General features: G+C 44.8%; 1 protein-coding gene across 7 annotated transcripts; it reads right to left on the bottom strand.

Moving 5' to 3' along the window:
• Positions 1–373: 373 nt before the first annotated feature.
• Positions 374–25897, bottom strand: LMAN2L (lectin, mannose binding 2 like). 7 transcript variants are annotated; one of them, XM_047744519.1, is made up of 10 exons: positions 25674–25695; positions 24339–24457; positions 23579–23659; positions 21186–21303; positions 20301–20383; positions 6061–6093; positions 4817–4978; positions 4613–4727; positions 2156–2275; positions 374–1844 (listed from the first exon to the last, which is right to left on the bottom strand). In XM_047744519.1, the coding sequence occupies exons 4-10, from the start codon at positions 21193–21195 to the stop codon at positions 1702–1704; spliced, it is 666 nt and encodes a 221-aa protein (XP_047600475.1). In that variant the 5' UTR covers positions 21196–21303; positions 23579–23659; positions 24339–24457; positions 25674–25695; the 3' UTR covers positions 374–1701. The 7 variants fall into 7 exon arrangements, with proteins under 7 accessions (XP_047600475.1, XP_047600470.1, XP_047600472.1 ...); XM_047744514.1 differs by lacking the exon at positions 23579–23659 and having other exon boundaries at positions 25674–25897; XM_047744516.1 differs by lacking the exon at positions 23579–23659 and having other exon boundaries at positions 374–1259; positions 25674–25897.
• Between the last annotated feature and the right edge of the window lie 1827 nt (positions 25898–27724).

Below are 27724 nucleotides of genomic sequence, written 5' to 3'. Positions count from 1 at the left end.
CTCTGCTTTGTCAGTTCTAAGTGGTGCTGAGGCCAAGCTCCAGGTCCCAGCTTGTGCCCTGGTACCCCAGAGCTGCTCTGCTTTTGTGGGGAAGATTTGGGAGGATCCCACTTTAGTGGCACTTCAGGAGAGCACTACAGCCTGTGATGCTCACTTAAGCACATGCGAGGGACAAAAGAAAGCCCAACATGACAGAAACCTATACCCAGCCAACGTGACCTCCTTTCCTTCTGGCTTAGCTGAGGGCTTCTTTCTCAACTGAGAAGAAGGCAAGGTGAGGGTTCTCGGGCTTAGGGCTCAGTAAGAAAGCCCAGACCTTACCCCCACCCAAACCACCCCTAAAAGGAAGGACACTGAATTAGAAGCTCATGTTTGGTTTTCATCAACCATTTTAAGAATTTCCCTTAGGCTACAGAAGTACATGGCTAGGAGAGCTCAGAGCTCCAGGCCCTCCAAGGAGACTGGCCTATTGGCCATTTTAATCACAGGGCAGACAGGTGAGCAGCACATGACCCCTTGTCAGATAAGGCAGTGGAATAAGGATTGACCCACAGAGGAGGACACTCAGGCTCTGTTGTTCAATGACAATGAACTCTTCCAGGCACAGAGGATGAGCGTCCATTGCTCCCAGATTTGCAATAGGAGAATAGCAACTGTTTCTTAACCATTAAGAAACAGAAGCCAAGTTTCCTCTTTGGAGAGTATCCAAGCCGAGGCTATAAAAAGGAAGTTGCTTTACATTTTGAACACTCCAAGTGGGATTTCAAAAGTCATGATAAACACCAAACATGCAGTTCATCAGGCTCCAGAGTCCAGAAACATCTCCACATGGCCAGATCACAAGGCAAATGTTGCTTCTGGTATAGAAATATGGAGCTGGCCAGTATCCTAGTTACTCCCCTGACAACCATGAAGTCGTACAAGCTTCTCTTGACTTGCATACCCAACTTTTGGCCAAACCTGACTGAGGGCCTAAAGGAACCAACTGGGAAGGTCACAAACAAACCAACAGAACCAAGATACACGCTAAAGAACAACGGCTTGAGCAGTGAGCCAAAGAGCCCTCCACTTGTGGCCACCTACTGAGGGTCAATGAAACATCAGTCTGTTCTGCAGCCCCAGGCTCCAAAAGAGAGGCATCCAGATGTCTCTTCTAGCTCAGGCTGCATGTGGAGAGAGCAATGAGTGGAGGGAGAAGGCAACACAGGGAAGAAGTTTCCATCCGGATATCCAGGGAGAATTCCTCAGGTGGACAGAGGCTTGGACGAAAAGAAAAAAACCAACAAATGTATGCCTGGAAGGTATGAGGAGTTATCCGTGTTGTGTTCTCTGCGGATTTAAAAATGAAACACAACGATCCTCTGAGTCCAACAACAAGGCAGCCTGAGCTATGAAATTCTTTTCTGTGATTTTTGGCATCAGAACCGTATATATTCTCTCTGTCCCTCTTAGCTCCCAAGTGGAAGGACTGCAGGGAAAGGCACATCACAGCAGAGCTGCCCCGGGGTAGGTGGGCTTCCTGAACCAGCTAAATGTCCCCATGGATCACCATGGCAATGCAGTATCCCTGCATTCAAAGCTCCAGTGAGAGAACAGAGTCCCTGACCAGCTGCTGGAGACTGGAGAAGACCCAGCTGGCTCGACACTCGGGCCAGCGCTGGCTCACGGTGACAGCCGCAGGCACGGCAGTAGTGGGATAGCTCAGTAGAAACGCTTCCGGCTCTGTTCCTGCCATTTGTTGTACAGTATGATACCAATGACAATGGCAAATACGGAAAACACCAGCGAGAAAAAGACGATGAGGAAGAGGGCCAGGCCACTCAGGGGGGGCAATGGGGCAGTCACTGAGGAAACAAGAGGGAAGCAAGTCAGAATCAGGAGCCCACCCAGTTGGGGAAATATCAAGTCTCCAGTTTCTGACACTCATTTCTGGGAGCCAGAGGGCAGAAAGACACTCCCTTTCCAGGGGCCTCAATTTAAAAACTGAGCAGCCCTGCTCATGTGTAACATGGAGACCAGCAGAATGGCAGGAGCACGTGCTCCATGAACACAGGAAATGGCCCAGCGAGCTGTGGGTGCAAGTCACCCCAGACCTCCCAGGCACAGGGACCTCCTCTCTAAGCACAGGGCCATTTCCCAGATCCCCTGTGCTCACCCTCAGGCAGCTTCATGTTGTCCACCGAGGGCAGGAACACATCTCGATGCAGCTTCTCCTCTTCTGGGGTTCTCTCCACCGTAAGTTCAAACAACTTCAGGGAGATGACGTCATGATTATCTAAAGGAAAAAAGCACAGGGAGGACCCAAACCACCTCAAAAAGAGGTATCTTGGGAGTTTCACGCTATAGCTCATTAGCAGTGACCCTGGATTTTTTTTTTTTAGAAACATTTATTTTTTTATTTTATTTTATTTTATTTATTTGACAGAGAGAGATCACAAGTAGGCAGAGAGGCAGGCAGAGAGAGAGGGAAGCAGGCTCCCTGTTGAGCAGAGAGCCTGATGTGGGGCTCGATCCCAGGACCCTGGGATCATGACCTGAGCTGAAGGCAAAGGATGAACCCACCGAGCCACCCAGGTGCCCCAAGAAACATTTATTTTAAGTAATCTCTCCATCCTGCGTGAGGCTCAAACTTGCGACACCAAAATCTAGTCAGATGCTGTGCCGACTGAGCCAGCCAAGTGCCCCTCCAGTAGTGACTGAAAAAAATAATTGAAACCTCTGTTTCCTTTCATGTAAAAATAAGGATGGGGAATAGAGAATAATCTATATTACTGAGGATTTAAAGTTTTTATCAATAGGCATGCATTACCTATATAGTTTTAAAAAACTTAGACATAATGCAAGCATTAAAGCCCACCTCATATATAAAACCTTGGAACACAGTGAGAGAAGACACAGCACCACAGCTTCCCGTCTATGCAGACAATACGCCCAAGCAAGATAGGAAAGGGCCTCATGCCAGCTGATTAACAGGCCTTGAGCACGGCATAGCTATTGGCATGGCACACTTCCCATCTGGACAATGACTAATTCTCTGCAGCTTCTTATAACTATCACCCTGAGTATCTCACTAATAATTACTAGAGAAAAGATCAAGGAATTAGGGACTCCCATTTTTTTCCTCTATTTTTTAAGATTTTATTTGAGAGCATGCACGCATGCATGTGCAGGAGTTTGGGAGGGGCAGAGGGACAAGCAGACTCTCCACTGAGCGGGGAGCCCAACACAGGGCTCCAGCCCAGAACCTCTGGGATCATGACTTGAATGGAAGAAAGACACTTGACTGACTGACCCACCCAGGTGCACTTTTTCTCTTTTTAAAGTTGTTATAATCTAAATGATTCAAACATATTTGATGTGTTTCAAGACATTGAACTTGTACATCTTATAGATGCTCAACACGACCCATCTTCCTCCAGTGGGAGCCCATTCAAGTTGGCTCTTGAGCTCTTTTACATGAACCTAGAAGTTTTTTATTATCTTCCTTGCTCTCCTGGGAAGTTCCCAGCTTCCCCATTTCCTGCCTCAGACCCGGCATCAGTCGTTTCTCCAAGAAGCTCTTGTTTCCTTTAGCAGGAACTGGTATTAAGAGACCACAAAGCTGAATGCTAGGGGTGCTCATGGCTACCAGCATGGTCACCAGAGACTGGATTTCTTAAGAGAAAGACCTAATTTGTATTTAGAGCTATCCTACAGCCAGAGAACAGACACTTACTAATGTAGACAGTATCACTAAACATGTAGAGCAAAGGACTTTTTCAGATAAAAATTATTCTATTTCATACTAGCTTTATTCATAATGAATTATACTAGTCAAAAAGCCCAAAAGTTCAGTGCCTTACCTCTTCTCCAAAGAGGTTATAACTAAAGCTCAAGCCAAGGGACAGAATAAACACGGAAGGGGAAGCTACAAGTTGGAAATAAGTAGGAAGAAAATCCAGAGATAGAAAAGTAAAAGAACTAGGTACTGTTAATGCCACATAAATCAAGCAGGAGTTTCAGAGTAACTGGTCAAACCAGCTAAAGAGAGGACAGAGAGCAAGGGCTGAGAAGAGAGTACCATGCGTGCCGAGGAAAGAGAAGTAGTTTGGATGAGAACAGTGCTAACGGTCTGGCTGAGATGCCCAGGAGGCCTGAGTACGGCGGGCTAGAGTGGGGGATGGCCTGGACACAGAAGCCCCTGAACACACAACACATTCGAACACCAAGCTGGGGGGCAGTCAGAAGAGGGACAACAGAGTCAGAGAGTTCAAGGAAAAGCTTAAGAGAAGGGAAACTCAGCACACTAGGAAGTGGATGGGAAGGAACCAGACTGCAGAAAGGGCACCAGACATCATAAAGCACAGAACTCCAAACACGGGCTGGAAGAGCTGGCCTGAAGAGGCAGACCCTGCTTTCCATTAGCACCAACCGTCTCCTAGAGCCAACTGCACTAGGACAGCCTAGGCCTGGGGCAGGGGTGTTTAAGGGTACCAGAACACCAGAAGAGAAGCACTGTGCAGGTACTTCCCACAGCTCTGTTTGTCTGGCTTTCCCCTCAGAAGCCTCACTAAGGCCCGGCTCTCAAGACATGACCTCGGTCAGGACAAATAAAGAGCGCTCATGGCAGTACCCGAGAGATCCCCAGTGATGGAGGAGGTGCCAAAGTAGTAGCCCCGGGGCAGACGGACCCCAGGCACCTCGATGCAGTCCCTCCACTCATGCTTGCCATCGATGTCCATCATTATCTAGAATAAAAAGAAAAGATACATCAGGGCTACAAAAGCAGGTGCAAAGCAGCCCAAAACACCAACTGGTCGAGAAAGCAAGGACTCACCGTCAAATGTCTCTTGACATAGCGAATCACAAGGAAGGTGTCATAGTGCAGATTGCGGACAATGGCTGTACAGCCCCCCAGCTCTGTAGGCCGCCCATCCCGCTCATGATCGTAGCTGAGTGAGCCATTGTTCACCATGGCTGAGATATAGGGGAAGACCCGCTGGGAAAGCAGGAAAGGAAGAACAGAGGACAGTAAGGAAGCACGCTTAGGAATGCCTGTACAAACAGCAATGGGAATTTTGCACATACAAGCTGAGCCCCTCCGGCAGACCAGACAACCACTCTACCTCATCGTTAGCAGCCCCTGAGAATGCACACTCAGATGATCAAAGGCTATGGCCCAGGAAGCAACTGAACTCTCCACCTGCCTTCAGGAATCCTCCTTGCTACCAACCCGGGTGGGCCTGAAATGGCCCCTCTGGAGTCTGACTCAAATCCTTCCAGAGATCACTATTTGGCACTCACATACATACATGGCCCAGGACCGGTGGTTTCCTTTTGTTGTATATATACTTTCTCCCCAATTTGCCATGTAAACCCCTCGAAGGAAAAAAAATCACTATACTTGTATGTCCCCTCCTTCCATCCCCCACAACCTCCCACCCCCCACCCTCCCAAGTGAGCATTTTGCACATAGCAGGTACTCTGAAAATACCTGTTTGTTCAGGGACATCTTTCCATTCCAAATAGCTCCTTTCAAATCCTCAAATCCTGTAAGCATATGATGGATGTTGAATGGATCAGGACTCAAAACCAGCACTACCAGAACCAGGCTGCTGGCTGGTGTTCTCCAGCCACAAGGACTGTTCTTAGTCGAAAGACCTTCCAGCCCACTTAAGCTTCACCTACACATAACTTCTCCCCATAATACCCTGGGCAAGTTCCCCTACTGCGAGCTTCCCCATAAGCTACCAATCTTCCCACCTACTTCAGAGGCCCTGTCTCTCCAACAGAGTTGGAGGAGCGAATTCGTCCTCAGAAATGATGGGCTAACCATTTAAGAACCAGCCCAGTGCGGAGCAAGTGCGGAGGCAGGGTGATGAAAGGAGAGGAAACATGACACATGCCCCTTCTCTGGTGACTTCCTCATTGTCCTCAACAGTCAACATGCAAGGTGGAGATGCAGTCAAAATCGGAGACTCATGACTCTCAAGACAACAGACACATGGGTGTGAACAGGAGCAAATGCTGAATGGACACAGAGGGAGTAAGGCATGGCCATGGCGTGTCAAGACTGAGTACCTGGACTCCTGGAGAATATCGCCTCTTCTGGGCCTGAGAGGGTCCAGCAGGTTTTTATAAAAATGAGAGAGGGCACAGAAGACAGGAGACCAGGTCAGAAAGAAACAGCCATGGAAGAGCTTTGACCCAGCCGTGGTGGATGATCAAACCGATCTAAATCCCCAAACAGAGCTGCCAGATCTGTGGAGGGCATTTAGCAAGTCCTTACACCCCTCAAAATTACAGGCAAAACTATGTGCACAGATGCTTGTATGTTTTCTAAGGAGAGGGTCTGTTACTATCCGATTCTTAAAGGGGTCCACTAGGAAAACCTCTCTAAGGCTTTCAGAGACTTCATAAAACACACAGCGTTACACTGTCCAAGAAGGCCCCACTTCGCTTATGTCTCTGAGTCAAAAGGCCAGGCCATGTGTTTTTGTCTGTACCCAGGCAACAGTATTTCTGTAGCAAGGGGAGACACAAGAGTGACAAAGAAGGCCAATTTCTTCCAAATTCAAAATGCCGTTTACTGCCCAGGATCTCAGCCTAAGATCTTACCCAAAGGATAAAAATCCCACCACTTGAGAGACAATGGAGTTAACTCTAATCCAGAGGGATCATTTACCCTTCTAATTGAACCTTACGGACATACATTTCCAAACAGCTGTTGTCATTCTAACCTACAATATGTGGACAGGGAAAAAGTTCCGTGGGAACATTGCAGCATGGCAGATTTAGAAAAATCAAGAGGCTCGACAATATTTAGCTTTGGTCCAGAAAACTGCTACAGTTCTAAGCTACTAGTGACAGGAGATACCTACACAAGCTCAGCCCAGCCCTGCCCTATGGGAAGGATGTGTGAGGGTGTAGAGCCTGAAGCATTCCTCCTTCTATCAGTGAGCACCTATTAGGAACTGGGCACTGTTCCAGATGCCGGGGGCTCATAGAGCTGACATCAGAATGGAAGAGACAAACAACAAATAAATAAAACTACTTCAGAGAGAGAGGTGCCCAGCTGGTTCAGTCGGAAAAGCAAGCAATTTCTGATCTCAGGGTCATGAGTTCGAGCCCTACTTTAGGTATAGGGACTACTTAAAGAATTACAACTCACAAAAAAGCATTTCAGAGAGTACTAATGCTATGATGAGAATAAAACAGGCAACATGATAAACTGCTAAGGGAACAAGCTCTCTGAGGAGTTGAGGCCTCATCTTTGGAGAGAGCCACCAAAGATCTGCAGGCATAAGAAGCATGAGACTGACCTCTTCGAGGACCAGGAGGAGACAGCAGTGTCTGACACACAGCCAGTGAGGGAGAGGTGGGTGTGAGCTGAGACACAAGCCAGATCACACTGGGCCTCAGAAGCCACAGGGAGGAAGGAGCGTAGGGCAAGTCTCAGAGCAGACCCCCACTGCTCTGCTTCCATGCTGCTGGGGGACTATGCACAGGTCTACAGAAGGGTACGGAATGCATCAGTAGATGGTCCAATTCCCAATACTCCTCTCCTACAGCGATCGTGTAGAACAAGGGAATTCATAGTATGCTGTCAAACAACGTACAGGAATGGGCTTCTGAAAAGAATGCTCCTAACTTCAGTGAACAATCAGGGAAAAGAAGGGATTAAAAATGCCCTGGGTAGCTCATTTATCAACCCCAGCATGATCATGATCAGAAGTTTACATTGCACCCTTTCAAGAAAGTGCCTGGGAAAACTCTCCTTAAGCCATCAGAGCCTTCCTCTTCCCAAGGCTGGTGAGGCATCTGATTATCCAGTAAGAGACAGAGGTAAGCTGGCCCCCAGCATCCTCTGGGAGAGCCTTCCACCTGCAATCCCATGTGGGTCCCTCACTCAGTCTCATTCAATAGGCCTGGGAGGGGCGGGGCACAGGATCATCTATTTTTCTTTTTTTTTAAATATTTTATTTATTTATTAGACAGAGAGAGATCAGAAGTAGGTAGAGAGGCAGGCAGAGAGAGAGAGGGAGAAGCAGACTCCCCGCTGAGCAGAGAGCCCGATGCGGGGCTTGACCCTAGGACCCTGAGATCATGACCCAAGCCAAAGGTAGAGGCTTAACCCACTGAGCCACCTAGGCACTCCCATATATTTTTCAAAAAGCACCACAGACAGTTGTAATGTGTGGCCAAATCTAAGAACCACTGCACCAGACACAGTACCCCACAACTTTGGAGACAGAATCTGTCTACTTCAGCAACTTGTGACTTGGCCTTCAACTTTTCACCTCACACTAGTAGTAAGTCTTTAAATGCCCTCTTATTTTCCATGCCCAGGCAGGAGTTAAGTGTTCCTTGGGAAGCCACTAATTTCACACAGCAGCTCATTTTCTTTCCTTGGAAAGCAGCCTATATATAGCCAGAACCAAAGGCTGAAGAATCCCTCAGACTCAGTCAAGGTGGTAGTTTCATTCCTAATTTAAGAGTCACTAAAAATTAGAGTCACTCCTACCTATCATCCAAATGATTATTGCCTGTAGGATGAAGAAATGTTTCCAAATTTTTCTACTACAAAGCCACTTAAAAAAAAAAAAAAAAGCCCTCGATGTGATAATTGTACCCTTAGCCTATCTTAACTCAAGGGAGACCTGTGAACTTGCGGACTTATATATCCTATGCTAAAATCCTACAGATTCCAAGCACACAAGTAACTGTAAACTACTAGACAGAAAAAGGAGCCCACCGGCCTCTGTAATCAGGGAGACTGGGTTCTAACAGCAGGTATACGCTCAGAGCTGTATAACCTTGGGTGGATTACCATAGCTCCTTGAGACATTCCATTTCCTCCCTGTAAGCAGAGAGGATAATACAGAGCTAGCTCACAGGGCTGATCATGAAGATGAAATGAGATACAAGGCCTTTGGTATGGTGTCTGGGAGTCAATAAACGTTCATTCATTCTAAATACAAATACTACTCCCAGCTGTGCATATATGAGCATCAAGGCAAATACGCATCTTTTAGAGCAGTAATTCCTAGACCATTGGCTGTCACAGACTGGTAAAATCTCCAAAAATATGTTGGAGATTAATGGGTTTGCCATTTTTTACCTATAAACATTAAATTACAATAATGACAGAACAACCATCTATAATAAACATTTTTAAAAGAAAATTTTAGGGGCGCCTGGGTGGCTCAGTGGGTTAAGCCGCTGCCTTCGGCTCAGGTCATGATCTCAGAGTCCTGGGATCGAGCCCCACATCGGGCTCTCTGCTCAGCAGGGAGCCTGCTTCCTCCTCTCTCTCTGCCTGCCTCTCTGCCTGCTTGTGATCTCTCTGTCAAATAAATAAATAAAATCTTTAAAAAAAAAAAAAAGAAAAGAAAATTTTAGTACCAAAAAAACCCAGAATTTCATGATAAACAATTTAGCATTCATGAATTCACTTTACTATTTCTATTCTTTTTTTTTTTTTTAAGATTTTATTTATTTGACAGAGAGAGATGTTGAGAGAGGGAATACAAGCAGGGGGAGTGGGAGAGGGAGAAGCAGGCTTCCCGCCAAGCCAGGAAACCAATGTGGGGCTCAATCCCAGGACCCTGGAATCATGACCTGAGCCGAAGGCAGATGCTTAACAACTGAGCCACCCAAGCGCCCCTACTATTCCCATTGTTAAGACCAGTGAAACTGGGGCGCTTGGGTGGCTCAGTCAGTTAAGCATCCATCTTCGGCTCATATCATGATCCTGGGGTCCTGGGAGGTCCTGGGATCAAGTCCCACCGCTGGCTCTCTGCTCACCAGGGAGCTTGCTTCTCCCTCTCCCTGCCGCTTCCTACTCATGCTCTTTGTCAAATAAATAAATAAGATCTTAAAAAAAAAAAAAAAAAGATCAGTGAAACTTGTTACCAACCAATATGAGTTCATGAACCAGCATTTAGGAGCCACTCTTCTTAGAGTCATTTTTTCCAACCTAAGGCATAGTGCCGTGGAGTAAGCTGGCCAAGTTTGCTCTCTGGAACCTAGATATGAAGAAAAGGAGAGTGGGAGAGGAGAGGGAAAGAACAGAGCCACAAAAGCTACTGCCAAGATGTCTGCAAAGTATCCCCTGGGAATGGCATTTAGTGGTGTGAATGAGAATAATGGGCATTTTCAGAGCGCTTACGCTGTGCCAGGCACTGTAGTCAGTAATGTGCACATACCCATTCATTTACTTCTCACAACTGTAAGCGGTGATATCAGTATCCCCACTGCACTGGTAAGAAAGCTTGTTTAAGCAGTAAAACCAGGATTGGAAGCCAAGTGGTCTGGCCCCACAGCCCTGGCTCAATCTCCATGCTTCACTGTTCTCAAATCATTATGGAAAAGTGATTAGTATATACTGTTAGAAACAAACAAAACAAAAGCCCTAGGTCTCTAATATAACCTGAAACACCGAAATATTGGAGAATGGTTCCAGATTCTAAAAAAGGAAAGGGGAGGTGCCTGGATGGCTCAGTCTCTTGAACAACTGACTCTTCATTTCAGCTCAGATTGTGATCTCAGGGTTGTGGGACTGAGCCCATGCTGGGATCTATGCTCAGTGCAGTCTACTTGTCCCTCTTCTTCTGCTCCTCCTCTAGCTTGTGTGTGTGTGTCTCTCTCTAACAAAAAAAATGACATCTTAAATTAAAAAAAAAAAAAAAAGGAAAGGAAAGAGGGGCACCTGAGTGGCTCAGTTGGTGAAGCATCCGACTCTTGATTTTAGCTCAGGTCATGATCGCAGGGTCATGAGATCAAGCCATGCATTGAGCTCCCCACTCAGCAGGTAGTCTGCTTGAAATTCTCTCTCCCTCTCCCCTTCTCGTGTTTGCACACACACTTTCTTATTTTTTTTAAAAAGATTTTATTTATTTATTTGATAGATAGAGATCACAGGTAGGCAGAGAGGCAGGCAGAGAGAGAGAGAGGAGGAAGAGGGCTCCCTGCTGAGCAGAGAGCCCGATGCGGGGCTCGATCCCAGGACCCTGGGATCATGACCTGAGCCGAAGGCAGAGGCTTTAACCCACTGAGCCACCCAGGCGCCCCACACTTTCTCTCTTAAATAAATAAATAAACTCTTTAATATGTATATTTTTTTTGTTTACTCATCAGTTGATAGGACATTGAGTTATATCCATTTTGTGGCTATGAACGTGTGCTTATGAACAGTGCTATGAACATTTATGCAACTTTTTGTGTAGACATGATTTCAATTTCTCTTGGGTATATACACCTAGGAGTGGAATTGATGGGTGATATCAACTCCATATTTAGACATTTGAAGCACTGACCAACTGTTCTCCAAAACGACTGCCCATTTCACATTCCCAACCAGCAGTGTATGAGAGTTCCAATTACTCCACACCCTTACCAACACTTGCTATGATTTGTCTTTTTTATTTTAGCTATGACTAAATAACCACAAGTGGGTATTAAGTAGCATCTCATTGTGGTTTTGATCTGTATGGCCCTGTTGGCTAATGATGCTGAACATCTTTTCATGTTTCTCCATCCTTTGTGTATCTTCTTTGGGGAAATACTTATTCAGATCCTTTGGTTTTTTTTTTTTTTTTTAAGATAAAAACTATTTTCCAAGTAACCTTTACACTCAACATGGGGCTCAAACCCACAACACCAAGATCAAGCGTGACATGCTCCACCAACTGACCCAGCCATTTTTAGATGAGTTGTCCTTTTTACTATTGAACTATATCTAGAATAAGTAAAAACAAGTCCCTTATCATATACACAATTTTCATTGATTTTCTCCCATTCTTATTTTTACTTTCTTGATGGTATCCTCCAAAGCATAAGTTGTTGCTTTGTGGGGTGTTTTTTGTTTGTTTGTTTTTAAAGTAGACTCCATGCCCAGTGTGGAGCAAATGTGGGGCTTGAACTCATGACCCTGAGATCAAAACCTGAGCTGAGATCAAGAATCAGATGCTTAATTGACTGAGCCACCCAGGTGCCTGCCCCTGAAAAAAAAAAAAAAGAGTAAAAACGAAGAAAAGAAAGGGTGCCTGGGTGGTTCGGTCAGTTAAGCATCTGCCTTCATGGGGCACCTGGGTGGCTCAGTGGATTAAGCCTCTGCCTTCGGCTTGGGTCATGATCTCAGGGTCCTGAGATCGAGCCCGGAGCTGGGCTCTCTGCTCAGCAGGGAGCCTGCTTCTGCCTGCCTCTCTGCCTACTCATGATCTCTCTGTGTCAAATAAATAAATAAAAACTTAAAAAAAAAAAAGCATCTGCCTTCAGCTTGCATCATAATCCCATGGTCCTGGGATCAAGCCCCTCATCAGGCTCCCTGCTCAGCAAGGAGCCTGCTTCTCCCTCTCCCTCTCCCCTTCCACCCTGCTCACGTTGTCAGTCATTCTCTCAAATAAATAAATAAATAAAATCTTAAAAAAAAAATAAAGAAGTATAATCTTTTTTTTCCCAAATCATTTGTTTTTGTGTGTGTGGCTTTTGTTTTTGGTGTCGTATCTTAAAAACCTTTGCTTGATCCAAGGTAATGAAGAATTAACCCTATGTTTTCTTCTGATTAGCTTTTACACTTAGCTTTCCAGTTCATTTCGAGTTAAATTTTTTGTATGGTGGGGACAATTTCATTACTCTGCATGTGGACATCCAGTTGAGTCAGCACTTTTTGTTGAAAATGGTTCTTTCGGGAGCCCAGGTGGTTCAGGGGGTTAAAGCCTCTGCCTTTGGCTTGGGTCATGATCTCAGAGTCCTGGGATTGAGCCCCAAGTCAGGCTCTCTGCTCAGCAGGGAGCCTGCTTCCCCTTCTCTACCTACTTGTGATCTCTCTCTCTCTGTCAAATAAGTAAAATCTTAAGAAAAAAAAAAGGAGGGGGGGAAGAAAATGGTTCTCTTCCCATTGAATTATCTTGACAACTTTATCAAAAATCAACTGATCATAAACATGAGGACTTACTTCTAGGACTTTCAATTCTATTCCATTGATCTACAGGTCTATCCTTATGCCAGTACCATGCTGTCTTTATTACTGCAGCCTTGTATTAAGTTTTGAAATGAGGAAGTATGACTCCTACAACTTTGCTCTTCTTTATCAGTATTATTTTGGCTATTTTAGTTCTCTTGCATTTCCATACTGATTTTCGGATCACCTTGTCAATTTCTACAAAGAAGCCAGCTAGGTTTCTGATAGACACGGAATGTGTCAAATCTGGAGACCAACGTGGGGAGCATCATCATCTTAATAATATAGTTGTTCTTCGACAACATGGGTTTGAACTGCACAGGTCCACTTCCATGTCAAATTTTTTTTAATACAAAGACAGTACTATAAATGTATTTTCTCTTATGATTTTAATAACATTGCCTTTTCTTTAGCCCATTTTATTGTAAAAATACACTATACATACATATAACATACAAAATGTGTTAATCAACTGTTTATATTATCTGTAAGGCATCTGGTCAACAGTAGGCTATTAGTAGTTAAGTTCCAGGGGAGTCAAAAGTTATGTGTGGCTTGTCAACAGTGTGTTAGGGGTGGGGTTGTCGGTGCCCCTAACCACCTCCCACTGTTCAAGGATCAACTATACTAAGTTTTCTGATTCATGACATAGGATATCTTTCCATTTATTTAGGACTTAACTTTCTTTCAACAGTATTTTAGAGTTTTCAGAGTGTACTTTTATTTTTAATTATTTGTAAGTATTTTATTCTTCATGATAGTATAAATGGAATTTTTTTAAAGATTTTTTATTTATTTATTTGAGAGAGAGAGCATGTGTGCACACACAAGCCAGGGAGAGAGAGAGGGGGAGGAGAAGCAGACTCCTTGCTGGGCAGGGAGCCCAACATGGAGCTCGATCCCAGGACCCTAGGATCATGACCTGAGCTAAAGACACTCAAATGACTAAGCCACCCAGGCACCGCTGGAACTGTTTTCTTACCTTCATTTTCTGACTGTCCAGTGCCAGCATACAGATGTATAATTGATTTTTGCATATTGATCAGGTATCCTGCAACTTTGCTGAATTCATTTATTAGTTGTAGCAGTATTCTTGCGGATTCTTTAAGATTTTCTACATACAACATCATGTCATCTACAGTTCTACTTTTTCCTTTGCAATCCGGATGTTTATTTTCTTTTCTTACACAACTGCCCTAACTAGAACCTCCAGTACAATGCTAAATAGAAGTAACAAGAATGGGGCACCTGGGTGGCTCAGTCAGTTGAACATCTGACTCTTGGTTTCAGCTCAGGTCATTCTCTCAGGGTCCTGGGATCAGGCTCTAAGTCAGGCTCTGCACTCAGTTCAGAGTGTGCTTGGGATTCTCTAGCCCTCTCCCTCTGCTCCTTCCACTCATGCTCTTGCTCTCTTTCTCTCTCTCTAAAATAAACAAGTCTTTTTTTTCTCTTAATAAGTCTTTATTTTTTTTTTTTAAGATTTTATTTATTTATTTGACAGAGAGAAATCACAAGTAGGCAGAGAGGCAGGCAGAGAGAGAGAGGAGGAAGCAGGCTTCCCGCTGAGCAGAAAGCCCGATGTGGGGCTCGAACCCAGGACCCGGGACCATGACCTGAGCCGAAGGCAGCGGCTTAACCCACTGAGCCACCCAGGCGCCCTCTTAATAAGTCTTTAAAAAAAAAAAATAAGTAACAGGAACGGATGTCCCCATCTTATTCCTGATCTTAGAGTGAAAGCATTCAGTATTTCACAGTTAAGTATGATGTTACCTGAGGGTTCTCATAGATGCCCTTTATTAGGTTGAAAAAGTTCCCTTCTATTCCTAATTTGTTGAATATTTTTATTAACATAAAGATCCTACATTTTCTCAAGGATTTTTGTTTTTGTTTCTGTTTTTAAGATTTTATTTATTTGACAAAGATCACAAGTAGGCAGAGCGGCAGGCAGAGAGAGAGGAGGAAGCAGGCTCCCTGCTAAGCAGAGAGCCCGATGTGGGGCTTGATCCCAGGACCCTGGGATCATGACCTGAGCCAAAGGCAGAGGCTTTAACCCACTGAGCCACCCAGGTGCCCCTCTCAAGTATTTTTTTTTTTTACATCTATTGATATGATCATATGGTTTTTGTCCTTTATTCTATTTTTTTTAAGTAGGCTCCACACACAACATGGCACTTGAATTCATGACCCTGAGATCAAGAGTTACACCCTCTACTGACTGAGGGAGTCAGACGCTGTCCTTTATTCTATTAATATGGTCTATCATGTTAATTTTCAGATTTTAAAAGTCTTTATTTATTTAAGTAATCTCTACACCAACATGGGGCTCAAATTCAGGACACTGGGATTAAGAGTCACATGCTCTTCCAACTGTGCCAGCCAGGCACTCTTTAATTTTCAGATTTTTACAGCAACCTGAGGGGTGATTGGGTGCTAGTTGGTTAAGTGTCTGCCTTCCGCTCAGGTCATGGTTCCAGAGTCCTGGGATCAAGGCCTGTGTCAGGCTCCCTGCTTGGTGGGAAGCTGCTTCTCCCTCTCCCTCTGCTTGCCATTCTGCCTGCATGTGCTCTCCCTCTTTCTGTCAAATAAATGAATAAAATCTTAAAAAAAAAAAAAAGCGAATTGAATTCCTAGGATAAATACACATGGTTGTGGTATATAACCCTTTTTATGTGGCTGGATTTGGTTTGTTAGTATTTTGTTGATGACTTTTACATCTATATTTATAAGAGATATTGGTCTGTAGTTTTCTTGTGATGTCTTCGTGTGGTGTTGGCATCAGAATAATACTGGCCTCAAAGAATAAGATGGTTAGTGTCCTCTCTTATTTTTTTGTTAAGAATTTTTTAGAAGGGGCGCCTGGGTGGCTCAGTGGGTTAAAGCCTCTGCCTTCGGCTCAGGTCATGATCCCAGGGTCCTGGGATCAAGCCCTGCATCGGGCTCTCTGCTCGGCGGATAGCCTGCTTCCCTCTCTCTCTCTGCCTGCCTCTCTGCCTGCTTGTGATCTCTGTCTGTGAAATAAATAAATAAAATCTTTAAAAAAAAAAAAGAATTTTTTAGAAGAATTGGTATTAACTCTACTTTCTTTGTTTGACAGGAATAGTGAAGCCGTCTGGACCCAGGCTTTTCATTTTAAGTCATTTTTTATTACTAATTCAATCTCTTCCTGTTACAGATCTATCCAGATTTCCTATTTCTTCCACTATCATTTTTAACAACCACTTATGATCTCGCAATCTCACCACGGCACAGGCAGTACCTTGCACTCCCAAAATAGTTCAACTCTTGACTCACTCACCTAAACTACAATTCCTTTATTGCTGACGGGGAAATTGAGGTTACCATGTTAAACATATCTGTTAAACATAACATCTTTATGTTACGTTTAACAGATATGTTTAACAGCCCAAATGCAGGGCTCGATCCCACGACCCTGATATCATGAACATAAACATGTTATGTTTACCAATCTGTCCTGATTTCAGAGGGCCAAGCCTAAACTGAACTCCCGCTCAGATGCATTACTGGTTGCTAATATTTTCCCTGTATTTCCTCATGAACAAATGTGGCTGCAAGTAAGCTGAGCAACAAGGTCATGTGCTCTGGTGACAAGGAAACAAGAAACCAGAGAAACATTTTTACCACCACCTTGAGGGATTTGGTGAATTGTTCCACACTCCCTCCCGCCAGCTCCTGTTCTCGTCTCACACATCTTCTATGTGACATTTGCAAGCTTTCAAAAGGTACCGTATTTGTCACCCTCTTCTGATGTACTTAAAAATAATAAAGCAAAATAATGAGATTGTAGGCTGGAAGCAAACACTCTGTGTCACTGACAAAATTTTAAAGATTTATTTATTTGACACAGAGGGAGCAGTAGGCAGAGGGAGAGGGAGATGCAGACTCCCTGCTGAGCAGAGAGCCTGATGTGGGACTCCATCCCAGGGCCCTGAGATCATGACTTGAACCGAAGGCAGCCACTTAACTGACCAAGCCACCTAGGTCCCCACTGACAAATTTTTTTAACCTTTCTGTACTTCAGTTTCTTACCCATAATGTAGAGTTAACAGTAATATCTACCCCTTTCTGTACTTCAGTTTCTTACCCATAATGTAGAGTTAACAGTAATATCTACCCCCAAAGAGTAGTTACAAGTAAGTAACATGTACGAGTGTTGGAAACAAGGCCTGGCACCTTTACATAGGATATCAAAGTAAACCATGCCGCCAACAAAACACACTTGATTTTACCCTCTAAAATAGTTTCAGGTTGTTGCACTGAATATAAGCTCTAAGAACTGAAATTACATAGGAGATGATATGAGAATAATAAATGTCTCCATTCTCAAGAATATCAACCTGGCAGAACAATGAATGGGTGGGGGTAGAGCATCATAATTAAAACCACAGCCTCTGGGGCACCTGGGTGGCTCAGGCATTAAGCATCTGCCTTTGGTTCAGGTCATGATCCCATAGTCCAGGATGGAGCCCCACACTGGGCTCCCTGCTCAGCCAGAAGCCTGCTTCTCCCTCTCCCACTCCACCTGCTGGTGTTCCCTCTCTCACTGTCTCTCTCTGTGTCAAATAAATAAATAAAACCTTTAAAGAGGAAAAAAAAAAAAAGCACAGCCTCTGGAATCTGGTAGACCTATGTTCAAAATCTGACTCCATTTATATTGGCTGTTACCTTGAACAAGACCTTTCTCTAAGCTTCTGTACTCATTCATAAATGGGGAAAAATAATACTAACTCTAAGGAGTTTTGATGAGGATTAAGACAGTATTTGTAAAGTACCTGGCACATAAGAGCCACCAAATAAACAAAAACCACTTTGATTAGTTTTCTTAAATGTCGTTTTAATAAACACATGTGTTTAACAGGTAAACAACTAATATGGAAACAAGGACCTCATGTTGGTCCAGGGGTTCCCAATCCTGACTATACATGTGACTCACCCGGAGAGCTTTGAAAAAGAAAGGTTGCCTACGCTGCACCTAAGACAAACAGAATTATACTCTGAGCCTGGGGCCTGGACATCCATTATTTTTATTTTTTTATTTTATTTCACTTTTTAAAATATTTTATTTATTTTATGGGGCACCTGGGTAGCTCAGTGGGTTAAAGCCTCTGCCTTCGGCTCGGGTCATGGTCCCAGGGTCCTGGGATCGAGCCCCACGTCGTGGGCTCTCTGCTCAGCGGGGAGCCTGCTTCCTCCTCTCTCTCTGCCTGCCTCTCTGCCTGATTGTGATCTCTGTCTGTGAAATAAATAAATAAAATCTTTTTAAAAAATAAAATAAAATAAAATATTTTATTTTAGAGAGAAAGACTCTACACATGCACATGTAAGCAGTGGGGGAGAGACACGGGGAAGGGAGAGAATCTCCAGCAGACCCCACACTGAGCCCAATGCAGAGCTCAATCCCACGACCCTGATACCATGAGTCTGAGCCAAAATCAAGAGTCAGGTGCTTAATTAACTGAGCCACCCAGGTGCCCCTGGACATCAGTATTTTTAAAAGCACTCCAGGCAATCTCAATGTATAGCTGGGAGTGAGAACCTGAATAGCCAGAAAAAGTGCCAATTTTTACTAACCAAAACTAATTTTATTGATTAACATGATACTTCTTACAAAATAAGCCCATCACATCTGCCAAATGAGAAGTACTATTATTCGATGGTGAAATGGAAGCTAAGAGAATCTCCACACTTTATTTCTGGAAGAAGCAGAGAGCCACATTTAGAAGTCTAGTCAAGCCCTAAAGCCCATACCCCTACTCAGATGCATCTCTAACTACCACTATTTCCTCAGCATGACCGTAAACCTAGTCATGACAGTCTCCTCATTAAAATCCTTCATAACACTTACCCCCTTAGGATAAAGCCCAGACACCTTACCAGGAACACCTCACTCCAGAATATGGCCCCAGTGCTCACAGTGAGGACAAGCCACGTACATTCGGATGGCTCTGGCACTGGTCCAAAGAGCCAAACCACCACCCACCCAAGCCGACACTGCTCAATCTCAGGGGCCAGTCAACTTGCCCAACAGGCAACAATGTTAAACTAAAGAATGCCACAGGAATGGTGGCCCCTGAAATTGAGCAACATGGCAAGACTGGGGCTCTGTTTTTCTTTCTAGCATCATCTCTCTCTGATCCCTTCTCTCACTTTATCACCTTAACACATGCTTTTCCCTCTGCATGGCACACTGGTTCCTAATTCTGTAGATATCAGTGTAAATGTCACTTCCTGGAGGAAGTCTTCCTCACCACCACCACACTGTCCCACTCCTGGCTCAACACACCTCTGTGTCTTCTACAGCACCCCACATTTCCCCCAGGAACATCCTCACACCTCGGTGCTCCTGAGTGCAAGGATCCTGCTGGTCTTCTCACTAAGTCTCGCAACCATTAAGAACCTGCTGTATGGTGGGGTGAAGAGGAACACAGGCAACACAGAGAAGCTACTCTGAACTGCCTCACAACAAAAAAAGTCATTCTCCTAACTTGGGTCTCTATTTCCACCTCCTACGGTGAACTCCATGTGCAATGCTGAAACTGCTAAATGTGCTGAATCTGGGTCTTGCACATATGATCATGTATTCTTCCCTTTTCTTTTAATGAGCCTTCAGTTTTTCATAAAAAACTTTCAAAAAAACTTTAAGGAAAAAAATAAAGTGAGTTCTGTGTCTATCCTCAATACTGTCTTCCTTGCTATTATTTAGCTACAGGATACCCATCAACAACCTGTCATAATCGCTTTCCCACCATCTGATGTCATGGCCATCAGGCAAAGAATATAAACCTGTTGGCAGTATAAGCAAGTACTAAAGAACCCTAGGGTCAGCCAACAAAAAGCAAGAAGCTTCTGCCAATAGCCAGAAACGGGACTGGAACAATATGTTTCCTCCAGGACAACAGAATTGCTGCTCGGGTCTAAAAACAGGAAGAAGAAAAGGAGACTCAAAAGAGTGAGCAAGCTACAGAAGAGAGCACAGTGGTGATCTATTAAGTCAGGGGAGCTGAGTTATATAAATTCAGCTTGCTCTGGTGCAGGGCCTAGGAGCCAATTCACCAACCGGCCAAGCATGCTCAATTCCAGCAGCTACCTAATGTGCACAGAAGAACACTGTGAACACTAAAGAAAAAGTCCCCAATCACAATAGCCATTCCCAAAGAACTGTGCACCATAAACCGTTCTCTCTAGAACACTGTGACAAGGATATTAACTTTTCAAGTTCAACAGATGAAAAATAGAATGAAAACCCTCACTTTCTAGCCCCTGTTCCCTCATGAATGTTCCTGAGGCAAAGGACTGTGATATCAGTGCAGCTGACCTAAGCTCTGACACTTGCCATTACCTCTTGCTGCTTCTCCTCATTGGGGTACGTGTCTACAAATACTCCCAGCCCCACAAATTTGTCCATGTTTCCAAACACAGGCCCTAGAGAGAGAGAACAGATGATGAACAATGAAATAAAGCCAAGAGTTGATAAAGGAAAAACATATCACTATGATGGACGAAAAAGTAAAATTCAAGTGACTCCCAGGCCTCTCTTTAAGATGAGAAAACATACGTAAAAGCACCCGGCAAAGGGCAGGGCCTGTACCAAGCACCTAGTAAAGTTGGTAGCTGTTTGTTACTGAAGGCAGGGGGAAGAGAGAAGGCCACTGCAACACTGTTTAGCACTATAGCTGCTCCCTGGTCCACACCAGTTGCTAAGGCGCCCCTAAAGAATTCTGCTTCACGAACGCTTGGTGACAACTATGCCCCTGAGAGAGAGCTGAATTCCCAAGTCCCGCTTCTTGTTGCAAAAAAGAGATCAGGTCAAATCAGGTTGAGTTTGCCGCGTCCTTGGAGCAACAGCTCCCATGCCAACTCCTAACTCAAGGAGTTCTGAGACCACTCACTCCGCATGCTACGAAGAAGTCAGCTCACCCAGTCACCTGTGTTTGGGGAAGCCGGGGCTTTCACCCACCCAACCGGCCATGTGGCCTCCAAGGGAAACCAGAAGGAACTAATTAGCACAATCTCGCCCCAGGATGAGTCAAGTTCTGCTGCTCTATTAGGACCCAGACCCCATTCTAGAGACTGGACTGGCTGGTCTTCATCCGCAGACATCAAGGGAGTGGGAAAACTGCTGGCACTGGACGGGGGGAGGGGAGGACATATGCTTCTCAAAGAGAGGGCACATGACAAAGCAGACCTGTCGCACCCCACACAAGAGCACCCAGGGTCCCAATACCTGGCTGCATCCGATCCTTCGTGTACCAGATTGCCAAGCCATCCCCATGCAGATTCTTCTTCCCTTGTCCATGGATTTTGAAGTGCACCTGCAACTCCCAGTCTCTCAGGAAGCACGGCTAGAGTGAAAAAGACACCGGAATCAATGAAGGGCACAAAATGTGAAAGCCCTCAAGCCCTCAGAGCAGTCTAGAGACTTGGAAAACCTAAGTTCAGGTAACATGAGGCAAAGGGTTGAAACTGAAATCTATGACTTGCTAAGTGTTTGCATCATAAAATCAAACAGGTTAGGCCGTCCAACTGCGTATGATAGTCACTATGAAAAGTGAATAAGCCTCCCAGTAATCTTCAGTATCTCCCATAGGAACAGGACAGTACTCCAAAGTTGGAAAAGACAAGGGACTGCTAAGGCAGCAGACCAAAGCATCTCAGCCTTTAAAGTACAGGTGGCTATTTGAAACTTCAGATCACTCCTCTGACAGATTCTAAAAACTCTGGATTTCAAGAAAGGTCAAAGTCTCATTCATTACAAAAGAATTTTTTTAATTAAAAAAAAAAAAGGCTAAGTCATTATACAAAGGTTTCCAGGAATAATTAGCAGTCATGTAAACAACTCTAATTAGCTAGACTTGGCCCTATGTCAAGCTGAGGGGCAAGCCAGAATTCCCTAAGAGGGGGTAAGTTACAGTTACAGTTCCCCAAAACCTCATGCCCGTGGCCAAGAAGCATAAATGTACCAAAGCAGAACACCACCCTCCCCATCACAGGGACAGCTTCTGATTGGAAAAACGTTATAGAGGTGGGTACTAAACAGACTCCTATGTTTGTTCTTTGGGGTTTTATTCTTTAACTGTGTATCAAAAGCTTGGAAAAATGAAGAAGGAGATAAGTGGATGGTTAAGTGCTCTAAAGAGCTGAACACTTTTTCATGGAGAGAGCAGAGTAGCTATCTGGCTTAGACAGGCTCCTGATTAACAGTCACTATGAACAAAGAAGGGAATGAGGAGCAGATAGGCCAACAGGATTCACCCAGAATCTTTATACAGATTGTTCTGGCTCTTGAGCAAGATATTGCTGGATCGTTTTTAGTTTTCATTTTTAATTTCTGGGAAATCTTCCAAAAGTGTTAGTATCAGGAGCACACAGTCAAATGAAAGGGGTGAAGTTACTTCTGAATTCATCAAAAAAACCCACAATATCTGATAGCTTACCCTACCTTGAAGAGCCCAGTCCCTGCATTGTTGTTCTGGGTTCTCTTTCTGCTGTTTCACTTAGATTTCAGGACAAGAGTGAAATTCAGTGGCAAGAAGCTGCCCCAGAGCCAGTGGGTAGGTATTATTCCCCCTGGAATGAGACCAGGGTTGGAGAGGTTCACACTGAGCCAAGAGGTGCTTGCCACTTATCCTTGGCCTCCTCTACCATAGGGCCATATGCCTTTGCTCAGGGCTATACCTCATAGAGCTTCTGAGACTTGGCTGTACATTAGATTCACCTAGGGAGCTTTTTAAAAATCCAAGTAACCACAGGTATCAACTCACCTGGACAGCCAATTTGAGAACCACTGTTCAAACAAATACATCCTATTCAAATAACTCAGAAACAACTCCAAAGCCTATTCTGATAGATAACAACAACAACAACAAAAATACAGCATCAGACAATCTGAAGATGGGCAGGATAACTAGATCCTAAACTAGAACTGATGCTAAGAGTTATGTAGGGGCAGCTAGCAAGTCAGCAGCAAAGCATCTAGCCCTGGACATAATCATTTAGTAACCAGAGACCTCCATCAATGAAGCTTATAACAGACGCATAATGTAACACACATTTCTGTAACCATTTTAACTTTCCAAAGTTTTTCATGTCTATTGTCTTATTTTCACAATAACCCTAGTGGGCACGGAGAAGGTATTACAAAGAGCATTTGGCAGACGGAGAAAGGGAGCAATGAGAGAATTAAGTAACAGCGGAGGGCTCACAGTGGGTGTGTAATACAGCGAGATCTGGAACCCAAGTCTGTCAACTGCCAGCCCTTAGTCTCTTCTACCAGAACACACCGCCCTGTACTCTGTCCAAGAATGAGTTCAACACTACAATCTGGGTTAAGAGGCCAGCTTGTGCAAATAGCTCATGTAGAAACTTCTCTTATCCCTCTGTTCTGTTAGAATTCTCTGTCACATAAAATGATCAGGGAAAAGAAATTGTTCTCTTTGCTGAGGTTCACTTATCAATGACCATGAAAAGTTGTAAATCAAAAATCATGAAAAAGTAAGTTCTTAGCTTATGAGAACCCAAGAAAAAGTATTAAAGAATGCCAAGGTCATTCCCAAAAGTAAAGTGGTTGTAAAAGATTTAGAAAGAGCCCTAGAAACCAAAAAGAAAGCATCGTCTTACACTTGTACAAAATCACAGTGCAGCCACACCAGGAATACTGCATTCACTTCTTGCCGCCATACCTCAAGGAAGACAATGTAGCTAGAAAAGGTCCAGAGAAGGACAAATAAAATGACCAAGGGGCTCAAAGTGGCTTTCACATGAAAATAAAATTTAAAATTAGACACTTCAAAGTGAAATAACAAGGGCAGATACTGGGATGAAGTTTAGGTTAAATTTAAAAGAGCAGTCTTCTACTTTACGAAGTAATTAAATGTGAGTTAAGTTGTTAACCTCCAAGAAGTAACAGTATCAGGTCAATCGGGAATTAAGACATTCCAGAAAACACGGAGCCTGGGTGGCTCAGTTGGTTAAGCATCTGCCTTCAGCTCGGGTCGTGATCCCAGGGTTCTCAGATCAAGTCCCTCATTGGGCTCCCTGCTCAGCAGAGAGCCTGCTTCTCCCTCTCCCACTGTCGATCCCCAGGTTATGCTCTCTCGTTCTCTGGCAGATAAATAAGTAAAATCTTAAAAAAAAAAAAAAAAAGACTTTTCAGAAAACACAATCAAAATGGATTATTTGCTATAACTGGAACAACTGAGAGCATGTCTCTACGTATCTGATTGCACTGTGAAGGTCATCATATTCTCTGAAATGAAAATCCGTGACATCCACAGAAGACAGAGCACTGGGGATAAACAGTAAAATTAAGTCAATATGCCACTGCTTAACTTTTTCAGGCTTTCTGGACCACCAACACAGGAGGGAGAAAGATTCTTACCACCCGGTTCCACAGGGCACCCTGTTTACTTTGCATATCTGGGGTAAGGCGGATATACTGGGTCATCACCATGGCGTTGCCCATCAGATTCCACAGTGAGGAACTGCCCGTGCCCACACCTACAGAGAGGAAGTAGATCAGTTCACACTCTTCAACACCAACCCACTCTGAAACCACCACGGATCCCTCCTAAAACTGGAGTTGTCATCATCTTCTTCCTTTCATGACACTTGATCTCCTACCTTCTGTCTTTCATAAATCTCAAATCCTTACCATCTCCACAGCTTCCTTTCACAAAGGCCTTCTCAGGTGAACACCCCAGAGCACATCAGAGCTAGCACTTTATTCCTGCCTCAATAACCACAGCTCAGATCCATTCCTCCCATTTTATATGTAAATCTTAGCACCATAAAAGAAAAAAAGAAAAAAAAAAACCTCCCCAGTTCTACCAAAGAGAGCTTGACTCTCAGGCTTCTAGGGCTTAATCACATTCTTTCTGTAAACAATGCAAGGGTGAAGGTACTTCTCCCAATACCTCAGGCTCCATGCCTCTTGCCAAGTGAGAACTCTGTGTCTGTAATAGTCGATTGTGCTACCAGAGACAGCACAGATTAGGCACTCAGGGCATCTGCTGAGTGAATAAATGATCACCCTTAGCAGCTGTGTATATACACTCTTGCACTTTGAGTGATTTGTCTGCTGTCCCACACTCCAGTGGGGAAACAGACTTGTGTGAGTTAAGCCATCTGCATTGATTTGGTCCTCTCTGTAGCTAACTACATAAATTTTCTGGTCGATAGAGCTGTGTCTAAGAGCCTAAGAACCCTAAACAGAGCAAAGCTAACTAGCCTCTTTCATCAACAGGCTCCTGGACTGGAGAGCAGGTGTTTTAACCCGCAACAGAATTTCCTCTTTCTCAGTCCGGCCAAGTTCTATCCCAGCTCTGCCTCCTGCTTCATTTCTAGCACATCCACAGCTCCATCGGGAGACCGGCTCTTTACTAGTGGCCTTCAGTCACTACCCACCATTTGCAGTTCTACCCCTTCCTACATTCCTGCTGTCCAACTCCGAGCTCCCCTTTGTCCAGGCCTAGCGCAAGCGGCATCCGAGCCCGGCTTCGACCTGCTAGAAACTTCCAAAACGGGGGGGCGGGAAAAGCTGACCCTTGCCCTTTGGACCCGAGGCGCCCAAACGCTGCGGGAGTCCCCCGTGCCCCACCCCCCCGCCGGCGGTTTCCTTTGGGGCCACGAGCCTTTAGCCACCCCCGGTCACTACCGCTGAGCTCAGATCCCGAAGCCCTCCCCGTGCACGACCACCTCGCCCCGGGCGCCTCACCCTGGTAGGGCTTCGACAGCGAGTGCTCCCGTTTCAAGTACTCGAACGTTTGACCCGCCCCGACTTGCCGTGGTCCCTGCCCAGACCCCATCAAAAGAAGAAGGAGCAATATCCTGGACCCATTCCGAGCCGACAAACGCTGCCGCCACCGCTGCCACCACCCAGAGGGTCCTAGAGTCGCCGCCATCTTTCCCACCGCCGTCCCTTCATTAAAAGCCCGCCCCGTAGCCCAAGCCATTAGCCCAGGGAACCATCTGCCCCGGGTCCCATTGGTTCTCCTCGAGCCCCCGCCCCCGCAGGTGAGCATCTCACCGATTGGCTGGCTTGGGTATCAGTTGCCTTGCCAACCCAGGAAAAGGGCGTGGCCTAATGCCTGGCCTCCCTTATTTGCATTTGTCCTGAGCTCCACTAGGCCTGCTGGGAGACGTAGTGATTTCCATTTTGTCTCTGCGTTCTAGAGTAAATTTAAAGAAATAAAATGTTTCTCGCAGTTTCACGCAAATGTTCTATCCTCTCTCCCATAGTACCCTCCTGTCTGTGGAGAGCTATCCATCGGATGTAGAACTGAACGGAGAAATAGTCCACAATTACTGTAGCTGGACAATTTTCAGGAAAATTACCAAATTTCTAAAAGACTTGAACAGAACAAAGAATTTGACCTGATGACATTTATAGAAACTCCACACGCCAACAGCAGAAGACACATTCTCTTCAAGTGCAAAAGAAAGATTTGCCAAGATAGCCCGGGTAAGACAAACCAAAAAACCACCTCCACAAATTCAAAGGAAATGAAAGCACACAAAAGACGTTCTCCTATCATGACGGAATTAGACTAGAAATTGGTAACTGAAAATTTTCTGAGAAATCCCCAAATATTTGGAAATTAAACAACTCACTTCTAAATAACCCATAAGGGAGTAGAACTGCTGAACGATTGCAGCGAGTTTTCTAAAAAATAGAACAGGGTTATCAATCCTTTACCTGGGTGGCACAGTAATACACACAAAAGAGTATGAAACCAGAAGAGTTAAGAGTCATCCCAGCTTCCCACCTTTTCCTCACCAGTTCCATCACCCAATCAATAAATAAGTCCAGATGATGTTATTCTTAATCACCTCTCAATGCCATCACATCCTTTCCATCCGTTCCTTTGTCTTTCTCCCAAACCACAACACGTGTCCCAGATGTTACTCTGATCACCATCATCCACACGGCCACCCAAGTGACCTAAAGGGTCACTTAGACCTAAAGGGTTGGACCTAAAGGGTCTAACCATGCCATTACCTGAGTGTCAGGGGTAAATGAGTTGACACTGGTAAAGCTCTTAAACAGCCGCCAGCATGTAGTAAGCACTGTATGATCACCATTATTAGTGTTAACCGAGTCCTTGATGGTTACCATCACCTGTGGGGAAGAGATTCAAGCCCCTCAACTTGGCAAACAAAACCCCCTGCCACTTGGCTCTGTCATTCTCTGCCTTTATTGCTTCCCGCTTCCTTTCTTCATCTATACGCTCCAACTTTTCCTCTTCCCCTCTCCTTTTCCGCAGGCCACCTCCTCCTGGAAGCTTTCTCTGACCTCCTCAGGCAGCAGCAGTTGCCCCACTCTGAGCTCTCAATGTTGCCCAAGCATCTTTCTTTCAGAGCACTTGCCAGGTCTGTGTCTGTCTTCCCAACAGACTTAACCAAGCTTAATTCTCTCTTTTCTGAACAGAAATATATTTAATAAGAAAAACATAAATGTAAGTCTGTTTTATGAGTCATCAACATTTTAAAATGAAAACTGTCGGGGCACCTGACTGGCTCAGTCAATTGAGTGTCTCTGCCTTTGGCTCGGGTCATGATCCTGGAGTCCCTTTGGGTTGCCTGCTCAGTGGGGAGTCTGTTTCTTCCTGCCCACCTCACGCTCTCTCTTGCTTCCTCTCTCTCTCTCAAGTAAATAAATAAAATCTTTAAAATAATGGGGCACCTCGGTGGCTCAGTGCTTAAGCCTCTGCCTTCAGCTCGGGTCATGATCTCAGGGTCCTGGGATCGAGTCCCACATGGGGCTCT

The sequence above is a fragment of the Lutra lutra genome, chromosome 9, assembly GCF_902655055.1.
Source record: "Lutra lutra chromosome 9, mLutLut1.2, whole genome shotgun sequence".
Lineage (NCBI taxonomy): Eukaryota > Metazoa > Chordata > Mammalia > Carnivora > Mustelidae > Lutra > Lutra lutra.
Note: the sequence above shows the minus strand (reverse complement) of the source record. Positions and strands in the feature narration are given on the sequence as shown.